Here is a 21,285-nt window from a genome sequence, read left to right as displayed (position 1 = left end):
CCATAGAAGGTTGCAGAGAAGCTTATTTAACTTCAACATGACAAGGTACAGTAAAAAATAAAACCACATCTTTAGTATAAGCAGTCTAAGAGAGCTTTAGTGTACAGTGTATCTGTATAAATCTTTTTGCATATATAAGTCGCTCAGCAGATAGGATGAGGAGCAAGATGCTGATGTTTGGTGTGGTGGTGTTTGCACTCAGTCTCAGCTTGTCTGGCCAATTCAATTTACTTGTTTTTGATAGTCGTGAGTCATAAAAGGAGATCCCACCACTTCTCCTCAGCTCTCTACCACAAAGATTTGGTCACTCCTTAGAGCATGGTAGGATCAGTAGATCTGCGTCTCTTAGATAGGGGGAAAAGCAGGCATCATGGCTTGTCAGTTTAATCTTCTGGGCTAGGTTTTTTTTTTAGTGTCATACATTTTTCCCGGTCCTTAGTGAAGAAACATGTACCTACACGATTATTCACAACCTTCCAGTTGCATATTTTTATCTGATAATGAAATTCCTCCTTTTTCGTAGTTTCCCCATATATTTTTTAACACAGTGAAGATTAAATTTTGTGTGCACATGTGCGTGTTTAGCTTAGCATTTTACTGAGTTAACACCTGTCAACTTATGTGTTATAAGAATGTGAAAAGGAAAGAGGAAAAATTGGGTAATAGTGGCCCAGCCTTGTGGATCAAGTACTTTATAGAAGCATAGAGGCATCCAGTTTTCATAAATTTTTTTTTTAAAAAAATATCAGTAAGAAGTAAGGGAAACTATAAAAAGGTGTAATTGTATCAACAGGAACTTGCATCTATTTCCATTTTAGTACTCAGTCTGTTAGAAAATCTAGGGTTTTAGCTGCAATTGACATTCTGAAAATGTGGTTTAGTTTTGAATGTGTAAAGTACAAATACAGAATACTTCCAAGACATCAGGATACCCAATAAGAATTTAATCTTAGTGAAGGAATAAGATCAGCTTTGCCATATTTGCCATTGATCAGATTTTCAGCCAGATTTTGTCTTATGCTTTGAATTTGTGAAACTCATGTGTGCCTCCACAATTCGCTTTCAACTATAATTATGAATTGTTAGATATTTGCAGTCAAATTTTCAGAAGCTCTCAAGTAATTCAGCTTATATTCCATTGATTTCAGTGAGACTTTTCTAAATCATTTAGGTTCTTCTGAAGATGTTACCAAATGTTACTTAAATTTTTACTTCAAGTAAGGATGGGTCAAAAATCAAAGGAAGAACTGCCACTGAATTGGAACAGTTGGCTGATAACAACAGAGGACAACTCACAGTGATATATCTGAATTTTCTTTATGGTAATAACAAAAGAGGAAACAATTATTTTGAGAAGTTAGTTTAATGATGCAATTGAATGCATTATTCTTAATTAAAAATAATTAAATTACTGTTATTAAATAATTTAGCTATAATTGCAGTTAGCAAGATACAAATTCATCCACATTCAAGCTTAAATGGTCCTGAGATGCCTGGTCCTATTAGTGCTTTCAGGAAAAATATTGCAGGGATAAGTGAAAAACTCACATATTTGTCACAGAAATTCAGGTAAATTATTCTTGAAAAGTTTATCCATTTTAAAGTATCAGTCCAGAGGATATTTCTGAGTCAGTGAGATGAAGATTCCTTTGCTATGGGAGTTCAGAAATTTCCTGCAGCATAATAGTTACTTTTTTTCCCCATGTTCTTTTTCTTGTTTCTCTCTGGTGGGAATCTTGCAAATTATCAGAGGCTGTTGTTACATCATGAGAACTGATGAATGTAGTTTAGGAAATAATTACAAATGGTAACTTCAGCTAGCTCTTAACTTCTGTGACCTCCCTCTCTAGTCTCTGAAAAGAATTAGAGTCCTCCAGGGCAAAGTTAAATGTGAGCGCTAACTGTAGGTGCTCAGATTATCCAATTTAGGAAACTGCCTTTCTTCACTGAAAGTGAGCCCAAGGAGACTCACCGCCCAAGGCTGATGTTGGTCTTTGTTAGTATTTTCTTCTTTCGGTAGTGGTTTCCACAGTAGTACATCATAACAGTATTGCACGTGAACATAGTTGCAAGTCATATGTATAAAATCTTTTGAACAGTAGCCTTTACTTTTGAATTAGAGGATGCATTTTTTGGATAAAATTTATTCCGGGTGTAATTACACAGACCTCTGTGGTCTTATCGCAGGAGTGAATGTTGTTCCTGATTTTTCCTTATTACTGTATCTAGTGACAATTTTTAAGAAGCAATGAAATGTTTGGGGTTTATTAGCTTTAACTTTGAAGGAGTACATGTGGCCCAACAAATCCACTCTTTTGTATCTAAGCCAAAATTTATATTCCACAGAAATGTTATGATGGGACTATATGATTTCTGCTACTAATTATAGTAACCTCTGTTCAGATACACTTGATTTCCTGTTGAAACTAATGTGTCTACTGAAAGAATTCTTGAGCTGTAAACCAGAGCCCTGCAGTTCTGATGACATAATCACATTCCAAAATATACCAGTGTAACACATTTTTTGTTACCGCTAGCTGTCCGGTTTGACACACTTGCATTGTGTATTCCCATTGGTGTTAGTGGAAAGCATACATACGCATTTGAGGAAACTAAGCCCCTGAAGTCCCGTCTGCGCAAGATCTCAAAATACATGATAGTCAAGCGCTTTGGCTAAGGGCAAACGAGCATCTCAGTTGAGTTAGTATTCAAGCAAATGGCAAAACTTCAAGACTCTGCTGAATGCTTTTCTTTCATTATGCACTGTCCTCCTTCAGTTGTTGTACTACACCTCCTGTCAGGTAGCAGCTGAGTCTCTGAGCCGTCTTTGTGAAACGAGAGGCTGCCTGCAGAACAAGGTTTCAGCCCTGTAGTTGACAGCAGGCAGTGAGAAACGAGGCTTGGGAGCGAGCGGGGCGCTGCTCGGTGGGAACTAAGAGCCGGCACGTTTGTTGCTGTCAGTGGCAGGATTGAGATATTGGGCTGCTCCTGATTTGAATCATGGAACCACTGCAGAGTACATTTGTTCTCCATGTGAGACAGAGGAAGAATTGAGTCCTTTGTAAGAGGCTGAGAGAAACTCTTTAAGACAGAAACTAGACAATCCGGAGATTGCTCGGTGCTTTATGTAGGCACAGTTTTGGGGAACCCTCAGAGAACCCTCTCTGCTCAAGAAGGTGCTGTACTAAAGGCACAGTTGTGCTCACAGAATCTAGTTGTGTTCTCTTTGTTTTGCAATGTGGAGTATTATTGCTGAAGTCAACAGTGTAGATTAGTAGGAAACAGCTAAGTTAAGCCTTGAATTAAAAGCAAGTAACAAGAGAATCTGAATGTACGTGAACATTTAAAAAACACTCAGTAAATACAGATATACTTATTATGGTAATAAACAAGCAATGCTTTATTTTCAAAACTATTTTTTTTAAATTTGGACAGAGTACACATTATCTTACTAGAAAATGCGCAACAGTAGTATCAGACATGGGAGGAAATGAGAAGGTTTAGAGGGGTTTATCCCTCTAACAGGATTTATAGAGCCAGGCATTCTCTCTTTATCTAATGTAGGAATTGGTTTTACAAGGATACTTATTTAGAAAATATTCTTAAATATGCTTATATAAAAATCTGTATTGGGAGTTAGTTTATCAGGATTATGGGGGAGATAAGAGAGTCATTTAAGAGTCTGACACTATTCACTCAATTTTTGTACATGAAAAGAAGCACAAATAAAGCATAAATGCTACTTACGTGGTTATGGATAGCAACTTGAACTTGGAAATAGAATAGTTGTGCTGGAGAAGTGCCTCTTACATGGCCTAACAAATAACAGCCTTGATTTGATAATTCTGTAAATGTTGTTGTATTTGTATTTCCTCTGTGCGATTTCATTGTCTGTCTTGAACAAGGTGTTGCAGTGGACATTGAAATTCTTGATATTCAGGTTAATTATTTGCTTGGTAGGGACATAGTGTACTGGTCCTGTAAAACAATTTTATATAGCTAACAGTTGGACAGGGTCCATTCATTCCAGAGCTCAGGAGAAAAAATACGATATTGTATTTTTACTTAGTTAAATTTTAAATATGCAGCTAATACATAATTTCCTGGCACTTTCCTGTCACTTTGGATGGTTGCACAGAAAGAAGAATTGTTGAGGAAATAAAATACCTCCACAGTAAGTTGGAGAATTCAGTCTGAATTATAGCACTCAAATATTGTCAGTCTGTATCAGTTTTCTAGAATTACAAACTTAGTATTTTACCTTTATAGAGCTGATATATAACCAATCAGCTGAATTACCAAGACAAGGAAACGTGGGAATTTTTCTGTTTCAGAAGGTGTAAAGATGTTTCTCTGTTCATTTTATGGGAGTTACTGTTTCTAAATGAGTTGTTTTCACTTGCTGGTATCTAGTAAGAGGGTTTCTTATGTCATGGTACCTAGGTGCTCTTTATGAAGTTGATCTCCTCACCAAACATTTTTACTTCAAAAGGTCATAGCCAATGTCTCTCATTGTATTGGAATTGTTAACTTGAGAAAAATGTTTCCTGTTTTCCCCAATGGATATATTTTAAGATCTGAAGAAAGTGACATTTTAAAAAAACGTGATTTGTATTATAAGATTTTTTTTTTTTTTTTTGGATTTTGGTATGTTTATTACATGTGCTATTGGTATCTGTGTATAATGTAAACCTGATCTTTTGGGGTCTCAAAAATTGCTTCACGTTCTAGTTTATTCCTCTGTGCCTCATCCTCATCTACATACCTCTTCATTTTCAGATCTCTTCCCAGAATGTATTAAGGATCCAGCGTTCGCTTTTAATTTTGTGCTGTGTGGGTACAGTCTCACCTGGATTATTTTCTGGCTCACAAACCTTAGTCATATTTCCCTTATCAAATTCCTAGGTTTTCATGGAGCTGACACTTCACAGAAGTAACTGCGGGGTTAATATCTTGTGTGTCTTTCTAAGGACAGTACAGTGTAGCACTTAGTGCAGGATGTTCTGCATGACAGCAGCCCAGATAAACCCCAAACTACGTGAACTAGATGAGTGAAATTGCATCAGTGCAGGAGAATATTGCGATGACATAGAAGTGACCTGATGACCGTTCCGCTGGCTTTCCTCCCAGTTGCTGGTTGTGGGGTATCACTGGGGCTTCCTTGTACTTTTGGCATTCCTGGTTAGTTCAGTAGCTTCTGGGTGTCTTACCTGCCATAAAAAATTGCAGCAACCTAGAGGCTGCTCTGAGTTGCTTTAGTGCAGACAGCCACAGTTTGGATGAATGGAACAATTACCGCTGAACCTAGGCTTTTTTTGTAGCAAACTTTCTATCCTGGGCCACAGGTCAGCGTTAGAGGTGGAGGTTCTTCAGGAGCTTGGCATGTTACATAGGCTTAGTTTTCTGTATTGTCTGTATAGTCCCCCTAAAATATGTGTTTTGTGTCACCTCATTTTCCATCATCTTTTTTTTTCCCCATCACAAAACCATTTTTCATCATATAAATGTCAAAAGATCTCATTTTTTGAAAGTGTCTTGAACTGTTTTCTTCTTTCTTGCTGCTAGAGCTAAATTCAGAGAACATCCAGTCTTCAGAGAGAATTTGAGTAGGACCTGTTATTTACTTTGCTGTTTGTTTTTTAATTGAGCCTTAAATGAGTGCCTTGACTTTAAGAAGTAGTGACATTCCGTATTTTCAGTTAAATTCTTTGTGCATTATTGGATTCCATGATTTTTAACACTGTGTTTATTTGAAATCTCTAAATATATGCATGTCTTCTGGAAAATTAAACTGAGGGTTTGAACAGATGTTTTTTGCAAATAATTGTGAAATCAAAGTTTAAGAAACTGCAGTCCTCAAGTACTTAGCTGTCACCACCTCCACTGAGAATGTGGTAGCTAGACTAGTGAGCTCTTAGGATATTTCAGTGTAATTTACAGCTGGAAAAGACAGGGTTGTAACTGGAAATAGCCATCACTAACAAGCATTCTGCTGTTTGTTCTGTGTTGTGTTTTGTTTTAAACCTAGGCCATAATAAATGCAGAGAGTTTCATCCTCAGATAAAGAAACTTGTTAATAGCAACCATTTCAGATGCAAGGACAAGCATGAGATTTACAAAATACTAATTGACAGCCCAAAATTCCTTAATGTTTTTATGAAGCCTTTGGGAACATGTTTTCAAAGATCCATGGCAATGGTGTTGGCGGCTTAGGAGAAACATAATAGTTTTTTTCTGAATGTCTGCTCCAGAAGCATCAGAAGTCCATGTTTCCCACAACATGACTCTAAAGACGCTGAAGATTTATCCCTGAGTACAAAGAAACTTAGAACCAGATGATTTGTCTTTGTCTGTACAACTGGAGATTTTCCAGTGTGATGCCAAAAGAGGCAAATCTGTTTATACGTGTTGAGGGGGGTTCTTAATGGGTTTAAATGAAAATGTAAGTTGCACTTCATTAAGCTGATGTAATTTGCATCTTGAGGGACAGAAGGACAAAGATTTAGCAGGAAACACAGTTGACAAGACATTTTAAAGTAATGCAAGGAAAAGCCATTTTATTCCTGTCAGTTGTTCTCCTGGCATGGTTGGGCTCTGATATAAAGTGCATTTATGTCACTTCAGGGATGTGTAGCTTTCCACCACTACGTAGGACAGCTCTGAATTGGTTGAGTGATGGTTCAAACAGACCCCCCCTTTATTCCAAATTCTGTTTAGATATTTAAATGTTTTCCACATATAAAATGAATAAATATTTTTTGTCCAGATATCAAACAAATACGTGAATTGGTTGGATCCCCTGAAGGGGAAATAGCAATCTGAAAGGCCATCTTATATTACTTTGATGGTCATTCCCCCTCGTATCCAAGTCAAAATTGCAGATAAATAATAATATTTTACAGCTACATTTCGTCATCCATGATTACTGAAGGGATACTTTAATGGCTTCAGCAGAGAAAAAGATTTCACCCAGCCTTGCCTTCTTTTAATTTCTCCACATTTAATGGACATCATTGCAGTTGAATGAATATTTCACGAATTCAGTTCACACTGAGTACAAGCAATCACACTCATTACGGCTGTAATATTTGTAGTTTTTTTCCCTGTTGATGGATAGCTGTTATGTCATTGTGTTCAGTCATTTGCAGGTTCTGTTTTCTGTGAATTTGTTTCTTGACTGCTGGATAATTTTTTATGCTTGCATAGTGCAGCAAGCTACATAGTTAATGCTGTGAAAGGTGGCATATTAGTGTTACGGATGGAGTTACAGGAAGGGGGGTGTGATTTGATTGCTGAATACAAACTGCATGAGTTCTGAATACTTTGGAGTTCTGCTGCAGTGTGTCTGGTATACAACCTTTGAGCATGAGCCCACCTTTTAATGTTGCCAAATGATGAATTGCATTCAAACGATGGGAAATACAGATCTATGTATGGGGATTCTATATCTTCATTACATGTATATCATACTGCTTCAGTTAATTTTTTTCCATTGTTAATGCTTAATAGCAGGAATGTATTTGCCAAGATAATACCAGAGTCAAATCTTCTATAAGCAAGGTCACAGGAACCCAGAAATATATTATTTTATTGGTCTAGTTTTATAACACTCGCTTCTGTGAGCTGGAAGTATGTTTAGAGGGTGGGTTACAAATTAGCCCTTTCATGATTTCTTTTGTGGATAACATAAATAGTTGGTCTGTGAAATGAAAAATCAGTAGGCACATACTCCCTTGCCCTGCTATGAAGTTCTGCATTTTTAGAACTAAAAAAAAAAAAAGATCAAGTATCGTAAACTTACAAAAATTCAGTGATTGTGAATGCTTAGTAACTACCAGTCAAAGGTTGTGCTAAGGTTCTTTTCCACCATCCTTCCACTGCTGCAGATCTGATGGTTCAGCTTGTTTTGAGTGATGAGGCAAATTTAAAAAAAAAAATCCTTTTCCAAATCTTTTCAGTGTGATCTTATCAATTTCCAAGTCTTAACATTTGTCTCCAGTAGTGACAGATGAAAGCCATGAATGTTCAATGGGGATTTTCTGCCTTTTTTTTCCCATTCAGAGATAATTTATGTAAGTAGAAGATATAATGAGAGTACTAAATTAAGTGTGTCTGTGTATATAAATAAAATTGTTTTGTTACCAATTTTGCCAACATTTTGGCTCAGCTGCAGCAGTGAGTATCATAACTGCTTTAAAATTGATTAGACAATTTAACTTGAAATTTAACTCCCGATATGGCAGAGAGAGATAAGCCTGTGAATAAGAGCATAAAGCATTAATCTTGCAGTTCTCCAGCTGATCTCAGTAAAGCTGGCATATTGTATTTATTCCTTGGCTTTGGAGAAATTTAAAGTCTTATGCTTCCAATGTGACCTATGCACACACGAGTGGTCTTGGACTTCTTATTATACAGGTCAAGAATCCCTGGGCCCTTTTGTGTGTCCTAAATGTGACCTGGTTTTTGTTAAAACAGAGGTGTTTCAGCAGCACACAGGGATGACACGCCTAGTTTCTTTGGCAGAGGAGACGAGGTTTGTTTGACTACTAGCTCTTCGATAAGTTTCTGCTCAAAAGAGACCTGAAAGCAGTGTTACTATCCAGTCCCACAGTGGCTTCCAGTGTTGAAGCAACACGAATGTGCAAAATGAAGTAGCCATTTTGATGGGACGCTGATCTGTTTTCATTTGATAGGAAGTTGGTGAGAGCAACATTTCCTATGACACTTTCATTTTCAATTTTTGTCTGTGTTGTGATACTTCATCAAAGAAAGATCAGTTTAGCCTCAGTGAAGTGGCAAAGCGACTAACATGAAAGCAGCCAATTCTAAGGCCTTCTCCACGTATTTTCACATCCATAACAGTAGTAACTTTCTTTCGGGTGGAGTTTTGGTGTGCTTTAGGGCAACTATGTGCTGGTTTTGAGTAAGTTCAGCTGCTATTTGTGCTTTTAGTAGACATCATATTTCCTCTTGATTTACTCTTTAAATTGACCCTGGTATAAAGAAGTGGCTTGACGTGGACACGCTTTCCAGTATGAAAACCAATTCAAAATGTTCACCAAAGCAGAAGTGAAAAAAAGGCAAATGTGTTACCTTTTTAGTCAGTTATATCTGTCCGTTTTTGATCTCCATGACACCTGTATTTCACTTACCACACACCTGAAGTTGCCAGTTTTATCTAAGCAGCCTTTTGTAGCAGCCCGTATTTCTAAGTGCTTTGGTTGCCAATATTACAGACCCCCACTTTAACAGCAGATAGTAGTAGTTTCTTAAACACCTGACTTCCAAGTTTAGCTCAGTTACCCTTCCGCAGTTGAAAATTCTGTTCATTCTTACTACTTTGTTTTATAATTATATAACTATATTTTATAGTAATTGTAATAATTTTATAATATTGATAAACTCTAATGGAAACATTCCACATTATGTAGTTGTTATAAGGAATGTACATACATTACCAGGCTGGACAGGATATTCTTACTCTGCTTCTGTGCTATCCTGTCACCTTCATGTCTTTCTAGTTAATTACAGTGCAGTGATGTCAAGCACTGTATCTCACGTTATTATCTCCTATTCCAGTACATCTCAGGACAGAATGCTGTTCCTAACATTGAAAAGCACTAGTTTTTGCAGGGGACAGATTCTGAGTTAAATCTTACGCTTTAGAAGAGAACGCTTCTTCAGAATTTCTTGGTGGTCTGGGTGCTAGGGTGTGTACTGTGTGGGCAGAGCTGGCCACCTGCATGTTTGGTTCCTAGGATCAGTCAAATCTAAGAGAGCAAGAGCATGCTTTTTGTGCTCTGTCCTTCTTTTTCCTTGTTCCCATGCAACGGTACACTGATTGCTATTCAAAAGTCACCATTTATCAATACTCACTGAATCATCGTCATCCTTGTCAATACTATGTATCATTATCAGGTTCCTATTACTGCCTGTCAACTCAATGGATTTTGACATTCAGGGCTACACAAATATGTATCAAAATATAAGTATGCATTACAAATATCACCAATACTTCATATTCTAAATAGAAAATAAACTGGAGTATTGCTTGCTGGTGATGATTGTGAGATATTTTACTTTCTTATTTCATATTCTGTTCGTATTCTGTTTCTATTTCAAAATCTGTAAAATGATTTTTTTTCCACTTCCAAAGAGCTTTAAAGATTTCAGCTTTAAGATTTTGGACTTTGTTCTGTCACAAAAAGAGGATAGCTTAGCACTTAGTAATACAAGTAGTTTCTTTTTCTCAGACATATTAAAATGTTGCAAAAAATTACCTGGAGATTTTCTGCTAGACATTTACTTAAACTATTTGTTCACTTCTTAAGCAAAGAAATTAAGAGGATCAGGAGTGCAGACATCTAATGATGTATGCCAGACATTAATTCTAAGAATTGTACAGAAAACAATACCCATTTACAGAAGCACTTTTGCTCTTTGACTGTCATCGGTGTGCTCCAAAATCTTTCTTCGTCTCTGTTACCTTTTGTCATTATTGCACATGTGTCCTGAAGATTAAACTACCCTGACTGTTTGTAACACGGCTAAGGCCCATAGGTGTGGAGTACGGAAGCTCACTTTTGAAGCAAAGAAGTTACAGGTTAACATATTGTGGATATATATGGCTTGGATTTCCTGACTGCATGTGTGTTCAGGTCTTTATTCAGTTATTTGGTGTGCTGGGATCCGAGTCTGTCCAGCTCTCCAGCAAGTCTCAGAACCTCAGCAGCATCACTCCATCTTCTGCTTAAACACAGAGTCTCGCTCCTGGAAGAGCGATCATATGTAGCCTTTTCAGTGTACCTGGTAGAGCTGTCAGTCATTTGTCAAATACAGAACGCTTACAAAAGAGAGCAATGCCATTTTCTCCCTGCTGACTTTCTGAAATCTCATGTTGGGAAAAGCACTTAACCGTGTGTTTCATACGAACAGAAAGCTTTCAGTAATGACTGGTATTTCTGCAGCCAGTGCAGCTGTTGAAAATGTCATTGTGGATGGCACAAATAGGGTGGGATTTTGAGCAAGACCATGCACCATCTGACTTTGATATTTAATTGAAAAAGGAAAAAAAAAAAAAGCAATAGGATGTTTGAAGAATAGACAACCTGTTGGATGTAAATGCATGAAATGGAACAAAAATAGAAAAGTGTTATTATTGGTTATTGAAATCATCGGTAAAATTACTTTATTCAGAATACTAGCTGGAAATCTGTGGATTTCACAGACTCTGTTACTGAATTTCAGATGTCCATGAAAAGAATTTAGAACGAGGCCAACCTTAATATTCTTGCATTGAGATGCTGCTAGTGCCGATACAATTCTTTGACAATGTATTCTTAGAGGTTGAAATGTCCCTAATGTTTTCCGAGTCAAATTTTTGTTACTATTACTGACTAGACTCACCTTCTCTGCCCAGCTTTTTATCAGTTATGATGGAAGTATGAAGACTTTTTCTATGATTAGATGTGACTAAAAATAATTCTGACAATGTGTTGCCTCACATCTCTACATGGGCTTCCTATTTTCCTCATCTGGACAGAATTTGGGCACTTTCTTCTCTTTCTTACACAGATAACAGACTTGTTTTTCTCCTTTGTTTCTTTCCAACCTCTGATTTTTATTTCTTTATGCTCTGTTTCTTTACTCCTTCTCTTGCATCATCATCTCCTCTATTCTTTCCTTTCTACCCACTCATTTTTCTCTTCTTTCTGCCTTTTTTTATTGCTTGTTCTTTTGACTTGTGTCTTGTGTAGTGCAAGATCTCCTAAAGTTTCTGAATTTCAGTGTTCATGGAATGCTCTACTACAAGGTTGCCTTGGGAACTAAGGGAAGACCTCACTTTAGAACCTGTGATGCTTTTTGGGGTCGATGGTCAATTGTTCATCTACCATATGCACTTAGAGAAATTAGAAAAAACTTCCCAAGAAAACTGCAGGGTCTCAACTGGGCAAACAGAACAGAGAGTAGAGACCAGAAAACTAAATTGGTGTTGCGCCCTTTTACCGTGTCTCAACAAAGTGATCACTGTTAATTGTTTCATTGTGAAGGAGACAGTATTTTATATATGTGTATACATACCGCATGTATAAACCTTGAAGAGTTTGTTTTTACTTTGTGTTTGAAAAATAGGATTAATTTATTATAAATTTAGGATTAATGTGATTTCTATTTGTATTTATTTCACTGATAGGTATGGACAGGGCCATTATGTTAACTTTGGACGTTGCTGGCATCTTAACTAAACATTGTAGTGCCAGATGATGCTCTGATGATGATCTGATGTTTCTTATTCACAAACAGCTGTGATACTGGACAGTCTGTGCAGTCTCCTTACATGTTATTAGTGCTTATTCACATGAGGAATTTCATCCCTTTCCAATATTTCCCATCAGTAACATTGAGACTTGCATATTTGTACCTCATAGTGACTTTGTGAAAGGCTTTTCGGAGATGTGATTGTATTGAAGCACAGAAAACAGATATCTAATAGGTCTTTAACTGAATGAATCATGCTTATTTTTTATGCAGGGAATAAATCACAAGATAGTGGGATAGCAGAGATGGAGGAACTTCCAGTCCCACATAACATCAAAATAAGTAACATCACATGTGATTCCTTCAAGATTTCTTGGGACATGGATTCCAAATCCAAGGACCGCATTACTCATTACTTCATCGATCTCAACAAGAAAGAAAACAAGAATTCCAACAAATTTAAACACAAGGTAATTTTAATTTAAAAATCAAGGTGGAAATACTTTACATAGATGAATCTCAGTGTTTAATTAACCTTTTGAAGCCAGACCATGGGAAACAGGTGTTGGACATCCAGCAAGGGTGGGTTTTGATTAATCTGATTGACTTTATTTTTTCATTCAGCATACCTTCTCCATCTCTAGCCTATGTGCGTGTACACACAAATACGTTTGTTTTATAGAGAACTGAACGTTACCTTTTCTATTTCATTTGAAAACAGTTTTGGAACCTGTACAATGTATTGCAAGACAGACATTTTTATTCCTGACTAGTTCTTAATCATTATTTAAACAATTTATGTATTCTGTGCCTGTCCTTGTTCAGTGACAGACTCATGAGAGCAACACATGTCATTTCAACAGAAGAGTCACAAATTCTAATGCACTTCCAGGAAGGCTTCCAGCAATTTTAGTTTGCAGCATTCAGCACTGTGACCTGAATATTCATCTGGCCTCTTTCCTCAAGCCACTGATGCAGGGACATATCGAATGCAATGCAGAATCTGTACTTATCAAATCCAGCAAAATTTGCTTTGACCTCAGAATAGTTGAAATACTGAGATGTCTAGAGAAACGTGGAATGAGACGGAAGATTAAACAACACAATCATCTGCAAATTTAAAAACAATGTTGGCAGTATCTCTAAAAGATACAGTTAGCCAAGGCACAAATAACCATCCGGACAAATACAAGAGCTCTAGTTCTATCAGGACCTAAATTACTGTTGGTTTATAAGCTAGTGGGATAACCAGGAAATATTTCCACCAGTTTCTCTGAGTCTTTTTATCGTGAGAGTATTTTTTTCTGTGACTTTGTTAATAGCAGGTGTATAATTTTCACGTTTACTTATTTGACTTTTTTAATGTGGTTGGAAGTAACATATGCATTAAGTGTAATAAAAACCCACTTACTACTGCTTGAAATTGAGAATTTTACGTGTTTGGCCAAGACGATGTAGTTGCTAGGAACCAGTGTGCAAAGCACTACCGAATTTAATGTTATAATAGGCATTTATATGACCCATTTCTAATAGTAATAACAAATAAAGTATGGTATATTTGTTTTTTCTTAATGTTATTACTTTTGGACTGACAGTCTTTGAATTTGAATTCCCATTTTATATTGCAGAAATAAATATACCTTCTCATATAAATGCTTACTGGGATGGATTCTTTTACATTTCTTTCATTAATCTACATGGTTTTTTATTCATGTGCAAACTGGTATAAAGTTGTAAAATTTGTTTTTGTAAAAGGTAGAGCCACCCTAGCAGATCAAACATTATATACAGTTCAAAATCTATATCACAGTGATGAGACTAGTGTTAAAACAGAAAGGAAAAAAAAAAAAGAGGATATTGGTAGTGTAATAAAGATAAGCCACTAGATTTATTTTGTTTTTCTCAGCAATTCCCTATCTTTTTACTGTGATGAAGTGTTTAGTCAAAGGAGAGAGGTAATTGGTTTTGTAAGAAGAGGAGACTAAAGTCTATCAATTAAAATGATTAATAAGTTGGGTGTCTTGTCAGAATTAACTTAAAATTTCTTGTTACTAATCGTGGTAGTGACTTGGTAAAGCTTTTTTTGTATTTTTGGGGTTTTTCCCCCTGGCCAGAATGATGGAAATGCAGACAGCAGACATGGTGGGCAAGAGAACTGCACAGACTGAACAACTATCTGTGCCAGAGCACATATGTGTTTGCTTTCATGCATCTTCAGTACTAAGTCATTTTTAACACACTTTCTAGAATGAGCTTTTGTTGAGAAACTAAACATTGCTCAGATTCAAAATTTGTCCTAACCCTAGTATGGTTAGAGACAAGCATCCTTCCTCCCTATCACATTAGATATATGGGTTTCACAGCTGAAGCTCAGTGGCAGAGCTGCTGGGGAGGGAGCCGATACCCTGGCAGCTCTAGCACCAGGCACTGAATCCTCCCAGAATCTGGCTGATTTCCTCAGTCAGCCCCCACCCATCCATTGCCTTCATAACAAAGCTGTTGTATAAAGGTGAAGGATATCACAGCCCCTTCTCCTAGCAAAGCTTTTAGGGAAAAGAAAAAAAAAAAAAAAAGGAGTGAGCCCTACCACTTAGTTATATAAAAGAGCATTGGGACTTACTTTCAGGAGTCATCCAGCAGTCAGGCTGTGGAAGAAGATGGGCATCCTCAGGGGAGAAAAATCATCCTTACTTAGCTTACGGCTAGGGCAAATCACTGTGGGCAGGTGCCTGTCTCTCTCACAGGTGCTAAACCCAGATGACCAGCTTAAACTCTTTTCTAACTTGTAGAGAGTTAGTGTATATGTCTCAGTTTGCTCCCATGGCTGTGAGCAAGGGACTTGGGATGTAGACTTAACCTGCTAGGTAGATGCTGTACCTCATGAAAGGGGCTGTTTGTTTCCTTGTGTACCCAGGAGAGCATACCTGAATGATTCATCCTTTCAACACTTTTTCTGTTGGCAAATATATAAAATATATTTAGGGTGCATATAGTTTGCTTATTTATTGTCATCATATCTGTGAAGTAGGAGGCTTGTATTGGTGGTAGTATGTAAAGACTAGAATTCTAATAAGACTTTGTCTTGTTCTCAATGCAATTTGCATACCTCCCCTCTTTTTTAAGATATGGAAGTATGATTATTCCCATGTAATAACAAGGCTCAGATATTTAGCAAAACTAGGACTAGAACCTGGGTGTGCTGAGTTCCCACGATGTGTCCTACGAGCAGACCTGGCAAAGGGAAGGAAGATGAAAATTGAAAGCTGCTGCTTTGGCAATGAAAAGGGACTGCAAAGCAGACATCGTTTCCCAAAAAGGAGAGAGGTAGTGTGACTTCTATACCTTGCTGCTTAGTTATTTGGTGCTTCCAGGTTGTTCTTGGAAATTATTGGCGTCTAGATACATTTAGAGTTGTCTGGTGGGTGCTGGTGGTGGAGCAGCCATCTGCTCCTCCAGCATCCTGGCTGTCCTTGAGCTGGCATATAACCTCCTTTGCACTTCTTTGGGGGCTCGGCCAGGAATGAGAGCTAAAGCAGAAAAGAGATGAAAGGAAGAAATGGAGAATCCCCAGAGAAATTTCAACATGGAGATTTGAACCTTGGTCAGTATAGCAACCTCAAAAAAAAAAAAAAAAAAAAAAAGAAAAAAAGAGTGTTTGCTTAGATTACAGTCATAAAAAGCATCATATCTGCCCCTCTTCCCCAGCTGTGCAAGAGATAAAACCCTCTATTTAATGTGGTTTTAGGTAGTCTGCCCCTGTTTTGGTACAGTTAGAACAGTTTCCTGCTATACAGCTGGAAGGTAAGGCTTTGACACATGGGGACAATGAGGCTTTTAATGTTACATGAAAACTGACAAAATTAATGGGGGCAAAAACCACCACTGGGTTGTGGGCACAGAGACCTGACCCAGGTGGAGGCAGTTTTTACTACAGCCGAAGAAAAGATGACAGGAAGACTAATGATTGTAACGGTAGCAGCTGCTGACTGCATTAGCAGTAGCAGATCCAGTCCAGTGGGATGCCTTTGCAATATAGTTCCAGGGTGGTAGCTTTAAATGTCATTTCGGGTTTCTTTTTTTTTTTCCTTGTAATTTTTCTCTATCTTTTTGTCTCGGTTTCAGCTGGGATAGAGTTAATTTTCTTCCTAGTAGCTGGTACAGTGCTGTGGTTTGGATTTAGTGTGAGAATAATGGTGATAACACACCGATGTTTTAGTTGTTGCTAAGCAGCGTTTATCCTAAGTTAAGGACTTTTCAGTTTCCCATGTTCTGCCAGTGAGCAGGTGCACAAGAAGCTGGGAGGGAGCGTGGCCAGGACAGCTGACCCCAACTAGCCAAAGGGATATGCCATTCCACAGAACGTCACGCTCAGCAAAGGAACCGGGGGGAGTTGGCTGGGAGGGGCAGGTCGCTGCCCAGGCAGGTCAGCGGGTGGTGAGCAGTTGATTGTGCATCACTTGTCTCTTCTTGGGTTTTATTTCTCTCTCATTTTTTTTATGTTCCTTTTCATTATCATTATTGTTATTAATATATTTTATTATTGTTGTTTTTTATTTTAGTTATTAAACCATTTTTATCTCAACCCACGAGTTTTACTTTTTTTTTTATCCTGCCCATCCCCCTGGGAGGGGGGAAGAGTGAGCAGGCAGCTGCATGGTGCTTAGCTGCTGGCTGAGGTTATTTACTTTTATTTATTTCAGAGTGCACAACTGAATCTTTTACAGAGAAAGTTTTCTCCCAACTGTTATTTGATTTAAATGAGAATTAGTAAAGAAGAAATCATGACAACAAAATCTTATCCTTGATTATCAGTCAATCACATTTCAGTTTTGTAATATCACAAGCTGCTAATTTCACAGTTTCTTAATAGAGAAACTGAAGAATATTTTTTTGCTGACAGAGAAGCAATAAAAGAAACATATTTTTCCATAATGGAGGACAAGCAAAACAAAAAGAATCTTTCAGGTCTTGCTTACAGATCATGAACAGAAAATGTCTCTTTTCTATTTCTTTTTTCCTTAAGGGGCTACTGTGCTAGTATTTATAGGTGGATGACTACGGACTGGTATTTCTAGGTGGACAGCTATGGATGTTATCTAAAATGCCCACTTTTCACATGACAGCCATTTTACTCTTCTGTGATTACTGATAAATATTCAAGAGTAAATATCTCTCTCACTCTATCACAGCTCCTGGGGTACACCGTGCAGAGAATCATTCAACTCCACTGTGAGTCCTTTCACCCACTGTTCTAGCATAAACTGTTCAGTTCTTCAAGTTTTTCTTCCCCTTGGTGGTCTGTGCTGCAGTCTTTGGTACTGTAGAAATTAGGTATTTCAACAACAAGAAGCTGCTATTCTTCTTTGTTTCACTATGATGGGTTACACTGGAAGAGCAAACCGGAGTATCTGAAATGGTGGCAGGGTAGGAAGCAAGACAGGCACAAACATCTAGATGTGTGTTTGGCTTGTTGTGGATCTTCCTGTACGTAAGGGTATTTTGATACATGTAAAATACACAAAGTTACTCTGCAACACATTTAATTTTCTCTGTTGAAGTTTGCTGGGGAAGATACCAACAGCAATGTATGTGAACTGATTGATGGCAGAAGGAACTCTGTTGAGTTACACTGACTGAAAGAAAACAATGGTAACGAGAGCACAAGAAGCTCTTAAATTAAGATAACCTTGTGCTCAGTGGTGTGTCTTTCTCTGTTTGCATACTAAAGCACAAATGGCCCTAGTCTGAATTATGTGTTTGGGCTACTTAAAATATTATCAGTCTATAGTCACTTGTGACCAATAATAAACTCATGCATGAAAGTTATCACGGTAGCTCTTAGAGCAGACCTTACACCATTGTCCTCGGCCATCCTGTTAACTTTGCTGCACCAACGGACTGTGAGCAGTAACTAAGGTTTACACAGAAGAGCCAGGGTTGGGGATTACATTATAAAAAAAACGAAGGAAGGGATGGTGGATTGGTCTGGCTGCATTGCTGACTTGTGTGGTGTTTTGTCTTTTTGTTTCCACTAGGACGTACCCACTAAACTGGTGGCCAAAGCTGTTCCTTTGCCTATGACAGTCCGTGGGCACTGGTTCTTGAGCCCAAGAACAGAATACACGGTAGCAGTGCAGACCGCATCGAAGCAGGTTGATGGCGATTATGTTGTTTCTGAGTGGAGTGAAATCATCGAGTTTTGCACGGCAGGTAATACCACTGTGGAAACATGCACCACAGGGCGCGTGCAATTAATGCCAGCTTCGCTGCCTGACGGGGTTAGCCACCTACCAGTGCTAGCTGGGCAGTGCCAGTCACACCTGGAAACTGGAATTCCACCTTTAGGCTTTGTATGTGCTCAGGTTTGGCACGTTAATGAGAGGCAGCTGGACTGCCCCTTTATTCAGCAATATTTAGCTGCCCTGGAGGGCTGTGCCTGGCACCACTGCTTGTCCCAGGCTAGGAAAGGAGACTGGAGAGCCCCAGTGGAGCAGGGCCACTTGTGTGCCTGTTGTTGCCTACTAGCACCTGTGGAGAAAAGCCAGAGTGGCAGCTCCCTAACAGACAGCTTGCTTAAGACATTCTGCTGCTCTCCCTTCTCTGCGTGCTGCAAAGCCTAAGCACCACCAGCACCCTGTCTCAAGGGTCAGTTGACTTGTAAGTCTCTTCCTTTGGATGTTCATCACCCAGTGCCAGTGTGCTTGCCTGTGTGAAAGCTGAGTGCTGAAGCGAGCTCTCTATGAATCCCATGTTGGTTGAGACGCCCTTTAGGCTGAGCCCTAAGCAAGCTTTTTTTAGTTGCGTGACTTGAACCGGGTTATGTTGTAGCAAACAACATGAAATGACATATGCCAGAGAGGGCAGTTCTGAGCTCCTCTGCAGTCCCAAACACAAGCAAACCAGATCTAACACAGGAAAACCTGGGCTGAAAGTTGCTGTGGACTTGCAGATTATTCATGGGGAAAGGAGTGGGGGGCATCAAACATGCACGTTCCTGCCATTCGTCACTTGCCACTGTTGGAAACTGGTGCTGGGCTATATGGTTTCTGGACAGCTGCTGCATGATGTGAGGCATGTTACTGTGAGGCCCTGTTCCCAATTTTAAGTCTGCATGTCTGGGTAGATTTTGGAGAGTACTGTGGGTTTTCCTGCCCCCCATACTAGCAGAATGTCTTTTCTTTCCAGATTATTCAAAAGTTCACCTAACACAGCTATTGGAAAAAGCTGAAGTGATTGCAGGCCGTATGCTTAAACTGTCTGTTTTTTATCGGAATCAGCACAAAGAATACTTTGATTATAGCAGGTAAGAAAGTAAACATATGCAAAATTGTTTGGCAAATTAAGGGAGTAATGAAAATAAATAAATGGAGGCAGCTGTGCTAAAGCTAGAGCAGAATGTCTGGATAGTTTTTTGCCAGTTCAGAAGGGAAAAAAAAATATATAACTCATTTCTTCCACCTTGCTTAACTCAGCGCTTCCATTAGGTAATACAAGTTTGCATTTTGAAGCAGAAACTGAAGTACTGACAGGGTCTCCAGCCTGATTACACAGTGTCTGTTATCATAACGGAGTGTTTAGTAGCCAGATACTTCTATTGTACTAAGAAATTCAGAGTGAGATGTCTAATAGTAAGAGTGCACAACTGCGTGCATAGGCATTTGCCTGCATACAAGGCAGATACATATAAGTATTTGCTCTCCAAGTACAACCACCACATTTCTGTGCCCAAATGTAGTAACTGGGGCTCTGCAATCTGATTGTTAATTTACAGATCATGTGGGGAGGGAGAGGGGATGATGTTTAGACAATTTGACAACACTGTGCTTCAGCTGGAATGAATAAACGGGATAGCTGGAGGTAGGTTCCTTATTCCTGTGGGAGACCCAGTGTGCCTTCACGCACACAACCAGAAGCGTCATTACAATAGAAAAGAAGACTTTTCAGTAGAAGGAGTGAAAGCTCACGTACTGACTGGGCAGGAGCAGCCACCACGCAGAGGTAACCTTCCATCGTTAGAAGAGCACGGATGAGAGGTAAGCGGAGCGTCGACATCAGCTTCAGCACGGCCAGAAGGGTGGCAGCATTGACTGCGCTGCTTTAATGTGCAGTGAGAGGTGCACAGGGCTGCTGCTGCACCACGTAATTCCAGATTTATGTGGGTGTCACACTAGTACCTGTCTAGAACTGAAAGCTTTTTAAAACTGGTGAAGAAAAAAAAAATACTCAAGAGAGTTGAACTCCAGTGAACAGACTCCACCACCCTTGGTTCCCACTTTGTAGTCATGAATATCTGCTTGATTTCAGGAGTGGTTTGTATATTCCAGAGTATGGGGTTTGCTCTTTCTCCTCTGTGTTTTGGAAGAATTATTTTATTGCACATAGTGACAAAGCTGCAAACCTCAATGGAGGTAGAGAATGAATTGCAGTTGTTGAGGCTCTTTGAGGACCTCGTAAATCTCTGCAGCCATCCCAGACTAGATACCACAGAAGGGAGATGCCTGTGGTGGTTCTGATTCTCATCGAGCTTGGTTTTGAGCTATGTAATCATAGTGCACCTGCCTTTGTGTTTATAGAGCTTTGAAAAGTGCTGCTGAGGTGCATTTTATAGCTGTGGTTTTGGCCTTGTTCTGCCAAATGTGACTCTAATGGATTGCACTGTATCCTTTCCCCTCCCTCCTGTTACATTCTTCCTTGGTGTGATACAAATGGAGATAAGTTTGTTTTCCCTTCTGTTAGTGAGTTAGAGACAAAAATCTGGGTTTTACCAGGTCAGTATGAAGCTACACTACCTGTAACCGTCTGCTGGTTACCTTTTCTGATCAGAAATGTACTAATATGGTCACAAGGGCTAGTCCTTCCACTATACACCCTTCAGAATGTTATGCTAAAAACCCTAACCACATGCTTCCTTTTAGGAAGAATTCCTTATCATACCATGCCTGCCAATGGCCTCAGCGGTGTCATAACTAGTAAACAAGCTTGGAAAAGCATATAGAGTAGCTCTAGTAGCGTTGGCAAACAAGCAAC

The 21,285-nt window shown here is 38.7% G+C and overlaps 1 protein-coding gene across 2 annotated transcripts in view; it reads left to right on the top strand.

The window, feature by feature from the left end:
- Positions 1 to 21,285, top strand: part of PHYHIPL (phytanoyl-CoA 2-hydroxylase interacting protein like) — a 59,000-nt gene that overhangs the window by 34,668 nt on the left and 3,047 nt on the right. For both annotated transcript variants that reach the window (XM_074874398.1, XM_074874397.1), the window contains exons 2-4: positions 12,532 to 12,728; positions 18,294 to 18,468; positions 19,444 to 19,561. In XM_074874398.1, coding sequence (XP_074730499.1) covers positions 12,564 to 12,728; positions 18,294 to 18,468; positions 19,444 to 19,561 — 458 coding nt within the window. In that variant the 5' untranslated portion in view covers positions 12,532 to 12,563. The remainder of the gene's footprint in view (positions 1 to 12,531; positions 12,729 to 18,293; positions 18,469 to 19,443; positions 19,562 to 21,285) is intronic.

This window comes from Strix uralensis, chromosome 7 (assembly GCF_047716275.1).
Source record: "Strix uralensis isolate ZFMK-TIS-50842 chromosome 7, bStrUra1, whole genome shotgun sequence".
Classification (NCBI taxonomy): Eukaryota; Metazoa; Chordata; class Aves; order Strigiformes; family Strigidae; genus Strix; species Strix uralensis.
The sequence above is the reverse complement of the archived record's forward strand: the minus strand, read 5'-3'. Positions and strand labels throughout refer to the sequence as shown.